Source organism: Sesamum indicum, linkage group LG8 (genome assembly GCF_000512975.1).
Source record: "Sesamum indicum cultivar Zhongzhi No. 13 linkage group LG8, S_indicum_v1.0, whole genome shotgun sequence".
Taxonomy (NCBI): domain Eukaryota; kingdom Viridiplantae; phylum Streptophyta; class Magnoliopsida; order Lamiales; family Pedaliaceae; genus Sesamum; species Sesamum indicum.
Window position 1 is genome coordinate 5,049,742 of NC_026152.1, and position 20,218 is coordinate 5,069,959.

Consider the following 20,218-nt stretch of genomic DNA (forward strand, 5'->3'; position numbering starts at 1 on the left):
TCCATCGGTCCGCCCTATTCCAAGTGAATATTCTTTAAAACGGTAGCGATATAACTTGATTAAGCAACATCTTTATTGTAGAAAAATCTTTACTATTGCATATATATATTATATGTACTTCAAATGCAATCTACCTCTACAAAAAGATGTTATAGGTTTAGGTCCAACAAATTCCTTGGGGGATAACGTGGGATTTATGTGTAATCTACGTCAAGAGTAAAGTTAAGTGAAAAGACGTAATATTATTACATTCTTGTTTAGGTCCAAAGTTTATTGGCTTTTAAGGTATGTTCCTATATATCGTCTCTAATGTCTAAATCTTTTTTTGAAAAAAGAGTTATTTCAATAACTTGGATAGGGGAGGATGTGGAGGTTCTTGTCTGGTCACCACCTATTTTTAAAAAATCAAGGATAAATATATTTTTTTATCTCGTAATTTAAGTTATTTGGTATTTTTTTTCTTTAATTTTCTAGGGTAATATTTTGGTCTATAAGCTTTTTAATTTTCGAGATTTCAATCAATTTTTCATGAGAGTTCACGTCTATCTGCTAGAAGGGTGAAATTCAGCGGGAAAAAAAAATGACTAAATCCGCAAAAATTATAAAGATGCGGGACTAAAATGCTACCATAAAGAACTAGAGGATCAAAATACTGGGCAAAAATGAGATAATAGGAACATTAGGCCCAATTTTCAAATATCGGGTGAGACGCACATGCATTTTCCTGCAAGATGGGGAACTCCAGCAAGAAAAAGAATTGAAATCTCAAAAATAGAAAAGATGTAGGACCAAAATGCTATTGTAGAAAATTAAAGGACAAAAACACCAAATAATCTAAATTATAGGACAAAAAATGCATTTAAGCCCTTAAAGAGAAAATTATGTGTTTGTGCCTCAAGAAATGAATATGACTGCACATGAGATAGCTTGACATAGATACGTCTCTCTTTTGTCTAATGATAGTATGACTTTTGGGCAAAATGGTCCTAATCTAACACTTAATTACGTGTTAGCTACAAAACTATGCATTCGATGAACTTGCAATCCTGTCCAAACTTACTTCTAGTATATTAGAACGTGTTCAAAGTTTCTGGGAAGACTATCTCAATCACAAATTTGCTGAAAAATAGCACTAATTTTCCCAATATAACTCCAATACTTTAGCTCCATTTGTTGACATGCATATTGTGTAATAATAATTGCCCTCGTGGCGGAATCATAAGAGAAGTGGTGGTTGAAGTGTCGTAGAATATAGAGATTTGAGTTAGCACTATTGCTAAGGCGTGTAGCTTTTGGCTTAGTCAAGAACTCAATTTGAAAATAGGACAACCTGCGGAACAATACTATGCTATATAAAGAGGTGGAGGAACCCTCCGTCGATGAATGTGCATGTGGTGAGAGTGTTTCATTATTTCTTCCCGATCCAACCCCTGCACACCCCTCCATAGTGTGGGTCTCGTGGGCCAGTCCTGCCTCGAACACTCACACATGTACTCCACCTTCGAGTATCAATAAGGTTCTTGTTTTGATAGTATAGTTTAAAATTTTCGATTCTATTTCAGTTTAGTGCTAAAATATCGATTGTGACCCTGTATGGGTGTAATTGCTAGTTGTCATGCAGTCCAACAACCTAATTTCACTGTTCTCTCTCCCTTGTGTGGTTATGATCAAAGAAATATATCTTTCGAGATTCTGTCACACGATGATGTACAAGAATTAAAATAATTAATTTAAATGAGGCATTATAGTTGTGACTTGCTTCTTTTTCAATAGAAATTGTTTTTTTTGTTGATTATTGATTTGTCCATATTTATAGATAATAATGTGATGATAAGATGAATAGCGGCTGAGTTCAACTTATCATCAGTTGGTAAGATAATAGAATGAAAAAGAGACTTTAGAATATATTACAAGTCTCTGCGACTCCATTGTAAAGGGAAAATTGCAATTTTCATCCTGTAATTCGGGGGGGGGTACTTTTGTGATGTGCGAATTGATTTTCACAATTTAGTCTTGAACTTTAAAATTTTGGAAAATTTAGTCATTTCCTGCCAATTTGGCCGAAAATTGCATGACTTGCACATGACATAATTAAATAATAATTCCAGTCCTGTAACTTAGGGGTGATTGACATGTTTAGTCTTATATGAATTGATTTACATGAATGACTAAAATTGCGATTTAATCGGGTCATATACAATCACACGCAATTTTCCGGGAAAAAAGGACTAGAATTACGAAAATTTTAAAATTATGAGACTAAATTGCCAAAATCAATTCGTTCCGGACCAAAATTACTATTTTCCCCCACTATAAATATGAGACTCATTGACTCAAGAATGAAATCAACCGATACGTTCACTTAGCTCAATAGGAAACACAAAAATTTTACATATCAAATACGAAGTCGTACTCTTGAGGAGAGTCACCAAAAATCTCCGGGAACTTAAGTTCTGGATACAAAACGAAGACATTGGTCGCATTCTTCTTTTGCAGACGGACAAAGGTCCGTTGCACCTGATGCGAAGTTAGATCAATATGTTCGTAATTCAAATCTTACAAAATTCAGGAGGTTGGTATCCCACTGCCCACGTCAATTTGCTCGATATATGTGTCCTTTTCTAGCTAAGAAAGAATTTCCTCAAAAGGAGTTTGAATTCACTCAAACTCCACCATGAAGTACCTTTTCTGCATAATCCCTCATCCAGGCCATGTCTTATCACTTGTTCAAAGGCAATGCTTTTCTGTTAGGTGGATGGGAAAAATGAAAAGGTCAAGAAAGAATGAAAAGAACATCCATCGTATACTCAAATCAAAGGAGACGTCCTGTAATGAAATTTTTCCTTAAATGAAGGGGAACATCCTTTTACGTTCATCAAGAGATTTGGTTTAAATCCATCATCCCAAACATTACTGATAATAATGTTGTCCGCAATACAAAATCAATCCATGCATCTTTCATATCCATCGCCTTTCCCTTGTAAGAACAAATTTTTTTTCTCATTAAATTATTGCACCAGTAAGATAATGTGTGGAAACAATATCCTAATAGTAAACTGAAGTTTGTTGAAAAATGAGAAAATCTAAAGAAAAAAAATCAGACAATATTTGAAACAATGGAATTCCGTAACGAATGGCGGCCCCTCATGACAAAAGATGATCGCGTACGTACATAAGTAGACCGCCCGTAACTCATTTAAATCAAAAGTTATGACTGTTTGAAATCTCATCATTAAACCATTCACTTTATGCAATAAACTTTTGGCTTTCACTGATATGAAAATGCCCCAAAATGTATTCATCTTTTATTTTACATTACATGTTAATGTCAAATTTTAATATTTAAATTTGGCAATATAAAAGCACGCATAAAGATTTACGTAATTCAAAATTGGACTATACAGACTCACGAAATTTGGTTGAGAATAGCCTAACATCCTGACAATAATCTGAGATTTTTCAGTCGAAATGATAACTATAGAAAATATGAAAATGTTACAAAAATTGATTAAAAATAGAAAAATATAAAGAATTACCAGGACGACGGTCAAAATAATAAAATTTTCAACGAAATGTGGCCCCTTGCGAAGATTGTGGGGTTCTCCTTTCGCAGACAATCAAAACGGCAGGTAGATCGCCCCTTACTCTTCCCGAATCAAAAGTTATAGCCGTTTCAAATTTCATCGTCAAACGACGTAGCAAGACACTGTACTTTCAACTTCTGCTTAACCAAATGCTCCTAAAATGCATCCATCTTTTGTTCAACATCATCGTTGGGCTTAATTGTATCTTTTGTTCTGTATATTTGAGAATTTTTTACAGTTTTGATCTCATAAAAAAATTATTTTATGATTTAGTCCACTAATTTATTAATTTTCATCAATTAATTTCCCTTTTTCAGAAATTCCAAAAATCTTCCCATGCATGAAACCTCCCCATGCATGTCTCATGAGGGCATAAAGTTGGGGGGGGGGGTTTGATAATTCCAAGCAAAAACGTCCACAATTTAAGAAAATGTATAAGAGTAAGATTAAATTGTCAAATCAACTTTTTACATGACCAAAATTTCCACACACTCGTAGGTATACAATGCCAAAAAATCAAGCAATAGAAAGTTTGATTTTGAACTTCAATCCAAGATCTCACTTAAAATTCTCGCCTCAATCAAATTTAATTACAGTTGAACTGATCGCATAACAAGTACATTAATATATAATTAAAAAATAATTAATTAAATAACAAATATAATATTATATATATATATTTATCATTTAATTGGTCCGATCCGACCAAATTTGATATGAACAAATATTTGGAAACCTCAATTATGAGAATACTTGAGTTGTTAATGAGGTTGTTAATCCACCTAGATGAAATGTGAACTACACTTACCTAATGTTGTCAAAAATTTCAACCATATCTCCCACCTCTCCTAGTGGAAAACAGCCAATTCATTGCATGCTTCATTCTTTAATTAAATCTCCTCTTCTTTGAACTATATAGAAGTCTCAAAATTGAATTCAGTTGTTTGACAATTGATGGTATCAATTAATTCTAAAATTCAATTCGAGCCCACGTGAAAAAAACAAAAAAAAAAAAAACACATGTCGACATTATATTTGTCTATAGACAAATAATGTCATAGTCTAGTAATTAAAATTGAGATTTTATTAACAAATTTAACGTCAGGTGTTGGAGTCCAACAGAACGTATCTATATCTATAATCATATAATTTATCATAATTTTCGTGTAATCATATAAATTTTTTGTTTCTACACGTAATATATATATATATATGTATCTATGTGCAATAAAATTCATTGAATTAATGTCGACTTTTGGTTGCATATATATCTCTCATGTTACAAACCGTTAAATTGAGTGGAGCAAGTGTAGATTATTACAGTGAGGTTGGGGCATACAAATTTGATCTTAGTCATTAAATGCCTTTACTTCGCTTTGAATAGCTCCCTCCTACTCTTGTCGGGAGTGGAACAGAACAAGACCATACATACGAAAATTGTGCTAATTATTGCAGTATATATTTAATTGATGATCGTCATTATCTCCAAATTAACAGAGGAAATTAATTGAAAACAATAAAGAACTGTTGCATGGGGTCCCATAATATCAAATGCTGAAGAACAGACAGAAAATATGAATCGAAGTTATTGTTTGTACACATAATAGTGGTGCGTACGTAGTACACACACTATGTTACATTCTTGTCAAACTTAGTGCTATTTAATTGGTGCTATTTAGTCATTAATATGTTTGTCTCGTGATAATGTTGCAGAAGGGCACCAGAGCTACAGTATGGTACATATATATACTTCAATGATTATTTCTTTTTTTTTAAAAAAATATAATTCTAGTCCGATAATTTATGAGGGTGGTATTTGTAATTATAGGTGTTGGCATTTTGGTCATATAAGAATTAAAATTTATGATGTGGTCCATTACTTTTGTAAATTTATAATTTGAGGACATATTTTGCCAAAAAAAATCAAAATTTGGCCAAAAAAACACACGTACAAGTCACTTGCATGTGTCCTCAAATTTAAGCTAGAATATGACCAGAACATGCCAATTTACGGCAAAAATTAGAATTTCTGCAAAATGTGTCGTCAAATTATGAAATTAATAAAATAATATATCAAATTGTAAGTTATATTTTTGTAAGGACCAGAACGCCAAACGCCTGTAATTATAATTATTCTCACTAAATCATCACTCTACATGCAACTTTATGTACGATTTTTTTCTATGGATTCTTGCTAATAATAACAACTTTTATAAATTAACAATTACTATTAAAATTATGAAATTTATATATGTGATAAAGTAAAAAATATACATAACTGGTTGCACATTAATCGAAGTTCTATTTCCCCCCTCAAAAAACTTTTTATTTTCCATTTTTCAGATTTTTTTCTCTTATTATGCTATTTTTTTTTAAATTGCCGCGGTTAATTGCCAAATTAAATTCCCAACAGGGTTAAAATTGTCTTTTTTATATAATTACAGGATCAAAATTGTAATTTTCCCCATACCCTAAATCTCATATCTCAAATTTTCTTTATACAAAAAAAATAAAAGAAGGAAAAAACCAAAGAAAAAACCAACTTGTTGAAAGCCACTAAGAGTTTGTTTGGTTAGGGTGAAAAGCGGGTGTATAAGAGAAGTGAAAGTAAAAATGAATGTATAAGAATAAGTTTGATATTTAGTTAGGGAGAATATATGGAGGAAAAGTAAAACTGAATGTATATGAAACCCTTCTAGAGTTTACTTTTATTTTCATCCAAAATTGGACAGAAAAGTGAACGTATAAGGCCAAAAAAATAAAAAAGTACTTATTTTATTTTTATTTATCCTATTATCCTTATATATAATATTTCTGTAATTCTTTTCTCATTTCTGTTGAGAATACCGATACATATTCTTTGATAAAAGATAACTAAACCACCAACGGAAGTGCTGGTGTTTAAATTTTATTTGAGTGCATCTGTAGTAATTTTTATTTTATTTAAATTGATTATCTTAGAATAAATTAGCAGTACTCACTTTTATGAATATTTTTTTTAATAAAAAATATTCTTGTTCTTGTTTATTTGATGAATATTTTTATTATTAAGATTTTTAATTTTTTAGTATAGTATTAACTTATTTATTTTCTAATACAAAATAAAAAGAAAAGGGATAATCAGTAGTATTATAAAAAATAATTTTTTCTTCTCAATTTATTTTGCTCGCACCAAACAAAGAGAAGCGCATACTAAACAATTTAAAGAAAAACTATTACTCTTTTCCTCCTCCGTATCTTTTCACTTCCTCTTCCCATTTTCTCTCGCGTAAAACAAACGAATCCTAAATAAGAGTATGCACACATGATTTTCTTAGTAATATATATACATATATATATATATATATATTAAGACAACTAGAAGAAATATAACTTTTGGAGAAAAAAGAATATTTTCGTCCTATAACTTTATTCTGAATTCGTTTTAGTCCTTCAGCTATCAATTTTGCATAGATTTGGTCTTTCAGCCTAATTTACGACTCATTTGCCCTTTTGATGATAAGACTAATTGACCATCCTTAATATAAATAAATATTTTTCTTCACTAAACTTAAATTCTTACACCATTCTAAACGAGCATTAGCTATGAGATATAAAATGAATGGATGTATATATGAATTAAAATTATTCTTGAAAAGCTGTGTAGGGTTAAAATTATCCAATATTGGGTCAAAGGACTAAAATTAAGCAATTTTGAAACATACTGAACTAAAACTAAAACGATTAAATTTGAAGAACTAAAATTAATAGCAGACAAACTTAAAGGACTAAATAAATATTTTTTTTAACTTTTATCATAGTTAATTACTATGATTAAAAAAAAATCATGTTGAAATTAAATTAATCACAATTTTGCAATATTTATTCATTGTTATTTCTACAAGTGAGATCAAAATATAGACATAATTAAAAATCATGACAAATCATTTTTACCTTAGCTAAAATAGTGAATTGTGGCAAATATTGAGATTAACTCTCACCATCAAAATTTAAATTTTCGAATTAATATTATTTTAATCTTAATAGATAATATTGATTCATTGTATTTTTAAAATCATAATTATTTAATAGTGTAAAAAGATTAAATATTTATTGTAGTGATTCTTATTACAGTGAAGAACGTAAACAGCTCCAAATAATAGTGATTCTTAAATATTTTTTGAGACAAGGGCCCCAAATCCCTTGAGCTCTTTGTTATTTGATTAATGGAAAGTTACTACACAAAAAATTTTTGTTAAAAAGAAATAAATAACAAAAAAAAAAAAAAAAAAAAAAACCCGTAAACAGCTAAACAAAAAACCATATAAAAATTAGCAGCATTAAATGCACCAGCCAAACACCGTCCATGGACTTGTGTCATTTAGTGCAACATCGTAGAATGTACCATAGTTACTTCCGCCGTTTAAAACGTAAAATTAAATAAATAAATTAAAATTAAAATATATTTTTACCGATTATTAATTTTTTTTTTCTTTTGGGGAAAAAAAAAAGAGCATTAAAAGTGCTGGAGAAGTTACTTCCCGATAAGATGAGATCATTATTAATAGGATCCCTATAATTTAAAAAAAATTATATATATATATATATCTACCCTATGATTCAGCCTAGGGTTTTGAAAATATATATATATATATATATATATATTATACTATAGAAAAAATGAAAGGCTATTTTTACTGACAAACGGCGTTATTTACACCGCTACAGTAATTTTTATTAAAGTCAAAAATACCCTTCAACTAATAATATAACGAACTTATTCAAGTTTTTAAATTTTATTTTAATTGATAAATTAATTTTTCTTATCTTTTCTTTTTTTTTTAAATTTAATATATTAGTACATATATTTTACTCTTATATAATATTTTTTAAAGTGTAAAAAATTATTTATTATATACATATAGAAATGACGTGTCACAATAATGTATATATATATATAGAGAGAGAGAGGTAATTAAATTAGAGAGTAAATAAATGAGGGATTGATGTGGAGGAAGACATAATAAAACCTAAAATGCAAGACAGAGTTGTTGAAATATTTAGAAGAGAATATTTGGGAGTATGTAAAGGGAATTAGAAGGTAATGTGGGTTTTATTTTGCTCTTAATTATGCACATGCTCTCTACCCCCATACACTACCAAACAAACACCCCTTTCTACTCTCTCTCTCTCTCTCTCTCTCAAGTCAATGGGTCTACATGTACTCTGTTTGCATGTATTTGTGTGTACATACAAAAATTATAATATATAGAGATAGGTACATATATATACATATACGCCCACCTCATGATATTTAATATTTTATGTATGAACCATGGTTAGTTGTTGGGGGATAATACACTTTCCTCCACTCAAATTTAATGTAGTTATACATAAATTTTTTGTGGTTTAAAAAATTATATTTAGAACCCTTAAAATTTGCTTCCGTCTAATAAATAAGTCATTTTGTTAGTTAAAATTCATCAAATTTGCTGATATGAACAAAAAAGTGGAAAAAAATCTATATTTACCCCCAATTGACTTATTACTGATTTATTGTAGACCAAATTTTTTTTGTGACGAAATTAACCTCATATGTTTTCGCACGTTCATGCATGTGAGGAGGTATATTTTTATTGTTATAAGGGTACGTAGTTTAGTCAGAAAAATTTATTTGACTTACAATAAATCAATCGAGAGTAAATATCAAGTTTTATTCAGATTTTATTATCCACATCGACAAATTTAGTGAAATTTCACTAACGAGGGGATCTTTTTATTAGACGGAAGATGTACTTTTTCAAATTGTAAAAAATTTACGTGTATAATTATACAAAATCTCATAGGAAGATGGCGTAATTAATTGTCCCTAGTTTTTATATATAACATATATTTTATTTTAATGTGATGTCTCATTTGTTTTGTACAGTATATTAAAATTACATGTACCATAAAAATAATTTTTGAATTATACATTTGGCGCTGGTATATATTGTAGAATATATTATAAAACTAAAATAGTTAATCTAAAATATTATCACAATTTTATTCATTTTTATTATTCTTAAAATATTTTTTTATTTTCTAAAATGGAATGTTCTGCTTTCGCAATTACCCTCTCAATATGGTTACGGATATGAAATCACCGTTCACTAGAAGCAGTTTAATATTCAATTGTGGTTAATTATTATAATTGAAATAAATAGTCGTAATAAATAATTATTGACACAGTCATACAATGATTGTTGGTCGTGATTTTTATAAGTGTGGTTAAAATATTTATCATGATTAAAAATTATGACAGTAACGTTTGTTGTACGTAGCTCATAGTCACGGCAAAAATATATACTTTACATGATGGATAATCTAAATTTTTACATTAATTTTTATTCAACCATAGTTAATAATAATTTTTTACCATGATTTTAATTCGTATACGATAAAATTATAGTCACTAGTAAATTTTGTTTTAGTGATTTCTCAATTTATCGTGATTTTTTTAATTAGGAAAATTAATTATACCAATAATATATATATATACACAAAAATAACTGTCTTTGTAGCTGATATCATCTTGTTCAATTGTGAGTATTCATATCATGAGATTAAATCCATAATAGTCATAATTAATTAAATTTTTAATCTACAATTACTTAAACAAAGAAATGAAAAGAAAGAAGCTAATTATACAAATAAGAAAAAGCTTGTGACATTTTGACTACAAGACTACATGCATAAAAAAAATTATGACTTTTCGTTATTGTTATTATCATGGTTAAATATAATAAAATTATAGAAAATGTGATTAGTCCCGATTATGCAATAATTATTAGTTGTTGTTTCTGTAAGCGAGGTCAAAATATTAACTACAATTAAAAATTATAGCAAAGTAAAAATTTAAATTTTCACAAACTTTGTTTGACCGAAATAGTAGTATTGATTTGTAATAATTTTTAATATATGATAATTTATAGTGTAAGTAATGATCTTATAATAATAATAATAATAATTATTATTATTATTATTATTATTATTAATTAGTAGTAGTAGTAGTATTTTTGTAGTGATGAATTCTCAAAGAAACACAACTTTAAAATATATGTTGGCTTCTCATTTTAATTAATTCATTAAAATTAAGAAGAGCACCTCGTTGATATTTTTTGATCTATTTTTTTAATGATGAATTAATTAATTTATTTTTGTTTTATTTATCTAACTTTCTATTTTTCCTCACTATCTTTGATAGGTTTTTTATGCATCTTTTTTTTACATTATTTTTTTTTAAATTTAATATTAATTTTATTTGATATACAGATTATTAAAATAATAAATATTTTATAAATCTATATATTGTTTTAAATAATATTATATAATTTAGAGAGAGATAGAGTATGTAATAAATTACTAATATATAAATATAAATAAAAATGGGAGATAGAGACAGCGAAAGAAGAGAAGAGGGTGGGGGAAAAGGAATCACAGAAGAGGGTTAACTTTCTGTTTCAAGAATTTTAACCCGTCGTCTACGGAGAAGGAAATCAAAAAGTGACCATATATCCTTTTATGTTTCGAATACCTTTTTTCTTATTTTCTTGTTTTATTTCTTCATTTGTTTTCTTGACAACTAGTGACGGATCGAGGAGAGAAGAACCCTCTCCTTCTACTGTCCTTTTCCAAGATATACGAATTTTACATTAAACCAGACATCATATCCACCCCATCCACCCCCCGCCCCCCACACACCCTTCTTCTATTCTTTTCTGAATTCTTCATCTTTTTCCATTCCCTTTGTTTCTGAAAACTCCCCATATCTCTACTTCTCTCTCTCTTTCTGCACCATCTCCATTTGAAGATCACTCTTTCTCTCTCCTCTTTACCTTTTGAAGCTTAGAGAGAGCTGCAAGTCTTTTCGCCACTTTACAAGGGGATTTAATCCCTCCCAGCAAATCTCCAAGAAAAAAAGATTGAGGCTTTATTCGATCTTTACAGTGTTGTCCCTTTGGATGAATTCTCTTCTTCCTTCCTGTTAATTACTCTCATGATGATGATGATGATGTTCTTTGTCCGAAGATAAAAAGGAAGTCCAGCAGCAGCTTCCACTTCACTCTAGTACTCGCCGTAGGTTGTATCTATCTATCTATTATTACCAAATCTCCCACAGCTATAGCTTGGAGAGGGAATTGTGTCAATCTCATCATCATCATCATCATCTGCTCCAACTTTTGCTGTCCGTCCGTGTGCTTTTGTTTTTGCACCCATATTTTATTTCACTTTTTCAGACCATATCTTTAGATTATAAAATTTGCAAGAGAAACACACACACACACACACACACACCCCCTCGACACTCACATATTTGGTTTCATTACAAGAAAATCTGAGGTTGCTAGAAAAGAAGAGAGGAGGAAAAAATGCCCTTAGAAGGGATTTTCTTAGAGCCCTCTTCAAAGCCAGTTCCTGATCTTTCTCTCCACATTAGTCTACCCAACTGCGATTCATCCTCGTCATCAAGAAGCAGCAACACCAAAAACGACGCCGTTTCCAGCTTCGATCTCCCGGTGAACATCAGCAGCAAGCCCAAGGGCTGCACTTCCTTCACCGATCTCTCGTTAGCTCACCCGGCGAACGACGAAAAAGTTGAGCTCTCGAACAGCTTCGGAAGAACTCATCAAGAACAAGAACAGCCACAAAACCCTTATCATCATCATCACCACCGTATCTACCAGCCCAACCACCAGTTAAATCATCATCAAATCAATCATGGGGACTCACCTTTTGATTCATCGGACGGATTACGGCCCATAAAGGGCATCCCGGTTTATCCTAACCCTCCATTCCCATTCTTGGCTCTGGACCATTCCACCAGAGAGAAGGATCCAAAGATGCGGTTCTATCAAATGTCTTATCCCTCTTGGTCATCACCATCCTCTTCGTCTTCTTCCTCTTCATCGCCTTTCTTTGGGGGTGGTTTGGACCATCATATGCCATTGCTGAATCTGGGCCCTAACGGTTCTTCCACGGCGGCAGCCTACCACTGCGGCGGCGGAGGTGGAGGAAGATTTAGTGGGCTGTCGTCGTATCAGCTGCATCATCACCACAATCATCATCATCAGTACGGTATGGGGGTTTCTCATCATGAGGGTTCTCATCATGGGATTATGCGGTCAAGATTTCTCCCAAAGATGCCTGCAAAACGTAGTATGAGGGCTCCAAGAATGAGATGGACCAGTACTCTCCACGCTCGCTTTGTTCATGCAGTAGAACTTCTTGGTGGCCATGAAAGTAATTTTACAATTCACTATTTCTCGATTTTCTTTTTCTTTTGGGTTCTTGATTTTGTAGTTGTTTTGCTTCTTACATGCTTAATTTCTTCAAAAATGTTAAAGGTTTTTATTTTGTGGGTTTTTGGTTTTTTGTTTTTCTTTTTTAACTGATTAATTTCGATATTTAATTAGGGGCTACTCCGAAGTCAGTGTTGGAGCTCATGGACGTCAAAGATCTCACTCTTGCTCATGTCAAGAGCCATTTACAGGTAGCTATGTATATGCATAGACAGCCTAGACTGAGAAAACATAGGAAAATTGTAGTCAAAGGAAAGAAGCCCAGAAAATTTATCTTTGTCTGTGTGTGGGTTAGGTAATAGGAATGTGTGGACTCCGTTTATTTCTCCGGCACAGTAGCCGATGAATGCAGACTGAATGAATGGATTAAAGAAAAGGAGAGAAGAGAAGTCTAGAGAGAGAGAGAAAGAGAGAGAGAGAGAGAGAGAGAGAGAGTTGCAGTACGTTAGTAGAATGATATATACTATAAAGAGACAAAAGCAAAGTCATCATTTTTCAATAATACAGCTCATTACTACTTTATCAAACATCAACCTCGTGATTAATGATCAAGCCCCAGTCCAGGACATCACTCAGAATCCCCACGACAACTTCTTCCAGTAGTACTTTCCAGTTAATTTTTTTTGCATCCCCAGAATGTAAGAAACCACATTATTATTACCAGTTCAACTCATATTGTGCTGATCCAAGTCGTAATAATTCATAGTATTTGATATTTTCATATTCCTTTTTACAAAACACTTCTTTTTATTTTTATATCAGCAAGAGTGCTAGACAGAGATCTTATTAACCTTGCAACTATTAATCTTTTTCTTTGTTCTATATAATTCTTGATTTTCATCGACTCTATCGTCTTAAATTTGAGTATGTTCTTCCCTATGCAGATGTATCGAACTGTTAAAACTACTGACAAGCCCGCGGCTTCCTCAGGTACTATATGGAATAGTGTGTTTTTGGTCAAAAATGAATTATATTATGTAATTGGGAATACATCAATAAAATGCATGCATTGCCTATATACGTATGTTATTGCAACATCAGTCTGTCTTAACGTTTCTGGGCTTATTGTTCTTGTTGATTTCTCAAAGGGCATTCGGATGGATCCGGTGAAGACGATCTCTCCACAATAGGCAGCGGGAGTGCCGACAGGACCGGCTTGCGGCAGTTCATGGAACAAAGAGGCCCTTCCGATGTCTCTCCGCGACAAGAATCCGATGTTAACAATTACCCTGCAGCCACATTGTGGAGCAACTCCTCAAGGTACCGTTTGCTTAACTCAAGAACACACACATACCAATGTGTGTGTGTGTGTGAACACATGGAAATACACACACACACACACACACACACATATATATATATATATCTAAATATTATATGCCCACGTCCACCATTTCCTTTTACTTTTCCTTTCCCTTTTGCATGGTACCTGAAACTCTCAGAAACGCAAACTCACGTCCATCATTTTATTTTATTTTATTCTTAAAATTAAAGGATTCATACACACTGCAGCTTTTGCTTTTGTTCTCTGTTTCTTGATAGATAGATCTTCCTTTTTTCTTTTTTAATCTTTTATTTCTTGAAGATTTTCACCTGAGATTAATTAATTAATTGATTAGATTAGATTATGGGATGCTAACAAAAGTTGGGGAAACACAATTCAAAAAGCCGAATTAAGATAAGAGAATTAAAGCAAACCACTCGTATACTTTTTCTTTTCTCTTTGGAATAATTTTATTTTTCTTTACTACTATATATGTACTCGTAGAGTATTTAATTCTTCAAACCCTTGTTCTTAATATTCTCTTCACGAGGACTATATACATATATATGTATATATTTGCACATAAGACCAAAAACAGAAAGAAAAATGAGCAGTACGTATCTTGACTTAAGTGCTCTCCTTTTCTTAAAGTACTACAGATTGATTTTTGTCGATATTCTTGATATATATATATATGTATATATGTATTTATTTATTTATTGTTAGGACACTGTTTGGGACCAGGTTCTTTGTGATCACTTGTTTCCTGCAAGATCATAATCTTCTTTTTCTTTTTCTTTTTTCTTTTTTTATCTCGTAAATATTCACATAGAACATTATTACCGAGTATCGAATTTTATTCTGGTAGTGGTTTTTATTCTAATCTCGTACTTTTTTTTTATTATGAGAAAATAAAGAACATGAATTAATTAATCCATTAACATACACCAGCTTCACACGCATTTTTAAGGATGTAATGTTGAGTATATATTATTTCTTTTTAGTTTTACGTTTTAGTTTTGAAGTGTCAATTATGTGTTTTTTTTTTTATATATATATATTTATTAAATTGAAATGCATGTAACTAGATTAAGTAATGACGATGCACTTGTTTTATAGACAGTTGTGTTAAATTAATATATTTTTATTTAAATAATACTTGATGATAGTCGTATCTTTTATTGATTTTAGGCTTGTTAGTTGGATCGTCATGATTTTTAATTTAATTAATATAGTTTCAATTTCTAAGTGTAAATATGTGTTTTTATTTTTATATTAATTTTTTAATTGAAAATGTGATTGGATTAAATGATGAAGTTGTACCTTTTTTTAAGACCCACGGTGGTATCAGATCAACATATTTTCTTTTTGAACAAATACTGGTAGTTGTATTTTTTATTGAATTTAGACTTGTTAGTTAATGTCCCGCATTAATATATATATTTTTTAACGGATGAAAATAATAAAATGCTTTAACCAAACACATACGGAAACAAATGTATTTGCACATTTTCAGACAACTAAAATTTAAGACCAAAACCTACATTAAAATATATATGGAATCGAAACAAATAGTCTGAAATCAAACATGGAAAAACCTAATACATATCTAATTGCTGCTGTTTTCCTGATTATGACTGATCTTTCAGTTTTGTACGTTTGCTGTGAATAGGAGAGATCCAGAGTTCTCTTTTAACTTCTTTCCGAAGTTACTGTTTCCACATTTGGGTGTTTGAGTTTTGAGGGCCTCTTAAAGTCAGAATTTCAGTTCAAACTTTTACCAAATTGATATCAACAAATGCTTCATATGATGCTGACATTTTTTAAGTTACTGTAGGAAGGTTAAAATAAATTATTTTCATTGTTACTTATTCAAAATTTTAATTCGGACTCAATTTGGTCAAATTTGAATCAATTATGTGACAAGTATAATATATTATATTTGTTTTGTGATTGATGCACAGTTCAAGAAAAGTGACCAATCAATTACTCTTGTCAAGTGATTGGATTAGTTCGCCCAAATTTAATTTGAAAAAGAATTTCTCCTTTATCTTAGACCCCATTGCATATGTTTTGCTTCGAGCATTCTCATAATTATTTCATTGTCTTTAACTTTTTCTTTTTTTTGAAAATTAGATTTTCTATTTTTATGGGATTGTTTGAAACTTGGACATTATCTGAGTAACTTATGTTTGAGATTGTTTCCACCCATAATTTAATTAATGATCATTTTACTTGTACGAACATTAATGTATGATCTTAAAAAATATTTATTTATTTGAATCAAATTTGGTCCGACGCAATTGATTATTATATATATGGGGTAAATATTATTGTAATCTGTTATTTTGTCCATCATCTTTTTAGGATTGTTCGACAATCAAATGATAAGTATATATACATAATTCAATTATAATAGTTTGGTTGGTGTATGTGCATGCATTTCTAATATTTCCATTCTAATAAAGCGACTAACACAATATATATAAAGAAGTTCTTACAATAAACATGGATGTAAAAATATAAAATATTAGTGTAATAATCTAAGATATAAATTTAACTATCGAAGTGCATGATTTGATGTTTTTAGAGTAGCTTTAACATGTTTATCTATCAAAGTTTTGTTGCTTGTTCTAACAAGAATTTTCTATTGCAATCTTTAATTGTTGATTTCCTCAGCAGTCGAGAGGGTAGCTGGTTACAAACGAATGCTGGCGAGACTTCACATAGCCTCATCGGATCAACGCCGTTTCCATCACAGTCGACTTCTGGTCATCTTATGAGGTAAAAGCTCAACTCAACTTATACGATTTTTTTAGGGCAAAATGTTCTTTTGTTCTCATAAAATAAGGGTACAATTTATTTTGGTATCACAACTATGGCAAGTGATGTTTTTAGTTCCATAAAACACAAAATCACGTCTCTTTAGTCATAAAAAATATGATTTTGGAATTTTTTTAGTCCAAAACCACAACATACATGACTTTTTGGGACTAAAGATATGTAATTATGAGTTTTATGGGACAAGAAACGACACCTGTCAAAGTTTATGGTACTAAAATAAATTCTGCCCTTATTTTTATGGGACTTAAAAAGTATTGTACCCATTTTTAAGTGTAAATTACAACAAGCTCTATAAGGTTTGTCATAATTATAAATTAATACTCTGTTATTGTTTCAAAAATTTTAAATACCTACTAGAATTAACAGTTGTGTAGCAACTGCCCTTCATGATAGTCTATTATAGAAGGATATTTGTTAGACGACCATTAATTCCAAAAGAATATTTGTAATTATAATAAATTTCTAAAAAGCCCGTTGTAATTTACTCCTTTTTAAAATGTCAAAGAGTAATTGTGCATGATTACGTTGAGGTGCATGGTCTATGTGACTAGTAAATGGAGTAAATTATATTTATGATATATAGTTCATATATATACAGTTTAAGAAAAGTAGTCGATAAATATATAAAAATTACGGTAATACTATATATGCTACATACTTAGCATTACATGTTGTTAGAAAACATTAGGAAAAAGTATTATTTTAGTCAGCTAAGTATGCCTAATTTTAATTTTAGTCCGATAATTATGTCCATTTTTGTTTAGGTCTAGCAACTTACGAAATTGCTTACTTTTAGTCCGCTGGCTGATTTTCGGACAGTTTTATCCCTATGCAACTTTTGAAAGACAGTTTTAGTCCATATGCACTCATAGGGGTAAAATTGTCTGAAAATCAGCCAGAGGACTAAAAGTAAGCAATTTCGTAAGTTATTGAACCTAAATAAAAATGGACATAGTTATCGGACTAAAATTAAAATTAGGCATACTTAGCGGACTAAAATAATACTTTTTCCAAAACATTATACACAAGATTTGCTCAACTGCAAAAATTGAGAATTTAAAAAATTACGAGGATTTCTTTTTTCAATTCATGAAAAATGATAAATTAATTGACTAAATTACCAAATTAATTATTACGGGATCAAAACTGCCACATCTCCATATATTACGGACAAGGCTGATAGTATTTGATTAATGGTGGCCTCAGCTTTTTCATTTTCATGAACAAATAACATTATACTCTAAAATTATTTGTAATTTATATATTATATATGGTGAGTTATATAATTCAAGATTTAGTAGTACTGTCTGATTCTCGTTAGTATTATGAATCAAACTTTATCGAATATGTCCATTAAAGGGAAAATAACACTTGTCGTCTCGTAACTTACGGTGATTTCATTTTTGATCCTGTAATCTCTAAAATTGACACTTTTGGTCCCATTATACCTTCCCGTTAAATATTTTAATAGAATTGTTAGGACCTTTACCTTTTGGTCGGACACTTTTATACGACCACATGCCCGTTTTTTATTAATTATCTAACAGAAGGTGCAGTAAGACCAAAAGTGTCGCTTTTTGAAAATTACTGGAGCAAAAGTGAGAATTTCTTAATCAAATGGGACCAAAAGTATTGGAAAGGCTCTAAGTTACGAAACGGGAATTACAATTTTCCTAAGTACGATCAAAGTTTTGTAATAAATTGATTAATGTAGTAAATCTGAACAAGCAATTAACAAATTGCAGGAAAGCAGCCTCCAAAGAGCTATGTAATGTCCAGTTCTGATCATATGCACGCAGCTTGGAGTTTGAGGATGAATTAAGGTGGAATTTTGGGGGCTTACCAATCTTTTTCAGGGGTGTTCTCTTTTGTGAAGGAGAAAAGAGGGCATGAATATATATTTAAAGAGCCTGTTGTGATGAAGCAATTAGGAAATTAATATATATTGTAACTTTTTTTTCCCTTTATTTTTCACTAAATTTTCCTTCTCTTTCTCACTTGGATTTTGGATTCCAATGAGTTTGCTAATGTAACAAATCTAGCTATTGGATATATTTCTATTTATTTTATTTTATTTTATGTGTTTTTACATATCGAATGATGTAATTAGTCTTTAGAAAAAAGCATGCATTGGGAAACAAGAAAAGTGTAGAGTCCGTAATTAATTTGCAATACTTTAGAATAAGTACATTTTAAGTTTGAGTTTTAGGAGATACTTTTTAATTTACTGTTGGGAAAATCAGTTTCGACTTTTTAAACACTTTAAATAATAATAATAATGATAATAAATAACATTTCTTGTCAAAACATCTGATTTGTTACGATTTTCTTACATTGTGTTTCATAAGTTTGATTATTTTTAGTCCTAACGAGACTTTTATGTCTAATAACTAAGTTATGAGGCTATTACTTCAAACACGTGCTGGACTAACGGTCCCGTGACTTCTCCATTAATTATTCACTATAAAAACTTAATTTTTGCTACACTATAAATAACTTCGAGTAAAAGATCGTGATAAATCAATACTATTAACCACCGCTAAACAAAATCAAAGCAAAAACTTAAATTTTTACCATCTTTAATTAATATTCGCCATAATTTTTAGACATAGTCAAAACATTTGCGATGGTTTTGCCCATGGTTAATGTTTTGACTACACCTGTAGAAACTACGGTTAATGACTGTTGCAAAGCCGTGGTTGATTTGCATTTGCCACATCTCTTAGCTATAGTAATCAATCGTAATAAAAAATTATATTTTTTTTAGTGATTGGACAGAAAGTCACGTGGGGACCGAAAATGAAAAATTTTCAAACTTATGAAATACAATATGAAAAAATTATAACAAATATGACTATATTGAAAAAGATACTATATGGAATAAAACATTATGATTTTCCCCACGTACATATGTGCGCAATTCAATTATTTTTAAATTTTTTAAGTAAATCCACAAGGTTTACTAATTAATTTAACTTGCCCATCTTGTAACAATGACTTTTCCCACATATGTTTAAGCATTTTTAAATGCTTTTTTGGTCTAATAACTTATGTTATTTTGTATTTTCGTCTTTTAACTTTTCAAATATGGTAGTATTTTGATCTTATAATTATTAATATTCGTGATTTCAGTTTTTTTTTTCAGCTGAAATTTATCCTTTTGGCCGATGAAGGTGAACTCCGACAGGAAAAAAAATGATTGAGAT

At 30.4% G+C, this 20,218-nt stretch overlaps 1 protein-coding gene across 2 annotated transcripts; it reads left to right on the forward strand.

Moving 5' to 3' along the window:
- Nucleotides 11,275-19,103, forward strand: LOC105167765 (transcription repressor KAN1). Of its 2 annotated transcripts, none has more exons than XM_020696293.1 (6): nucleotides 11,275-12,845; nucleotides 13,019-13,095; nucleotides 13,789-13,834; nucleotides 13,993-14,164; nucleotides 16,851-16,952; nucleotides 18,758-19,103. In XM_020696293.1, exons 1-6 carry the CDS (start codon nucleotides 11,975-11,977, stop codon nucleotides 18,795-18,797), a joined length of 1,308 nt encoding a protein of 435 aa, XP_020551952.1. In that variant the 5' UTR covers nucleotides 11,275-11,974; the 3' UTR covers nucleotides 18,798-19,103. The 2 variants fall into 2 exon arrangements, with proteins under 2 accessions (XP_020551952.1, XP_011085885.1); XM_011087583.2 differs by having other exon boundaries at nucleotides 11,276-12,845; nucleotides 16,848-16,952.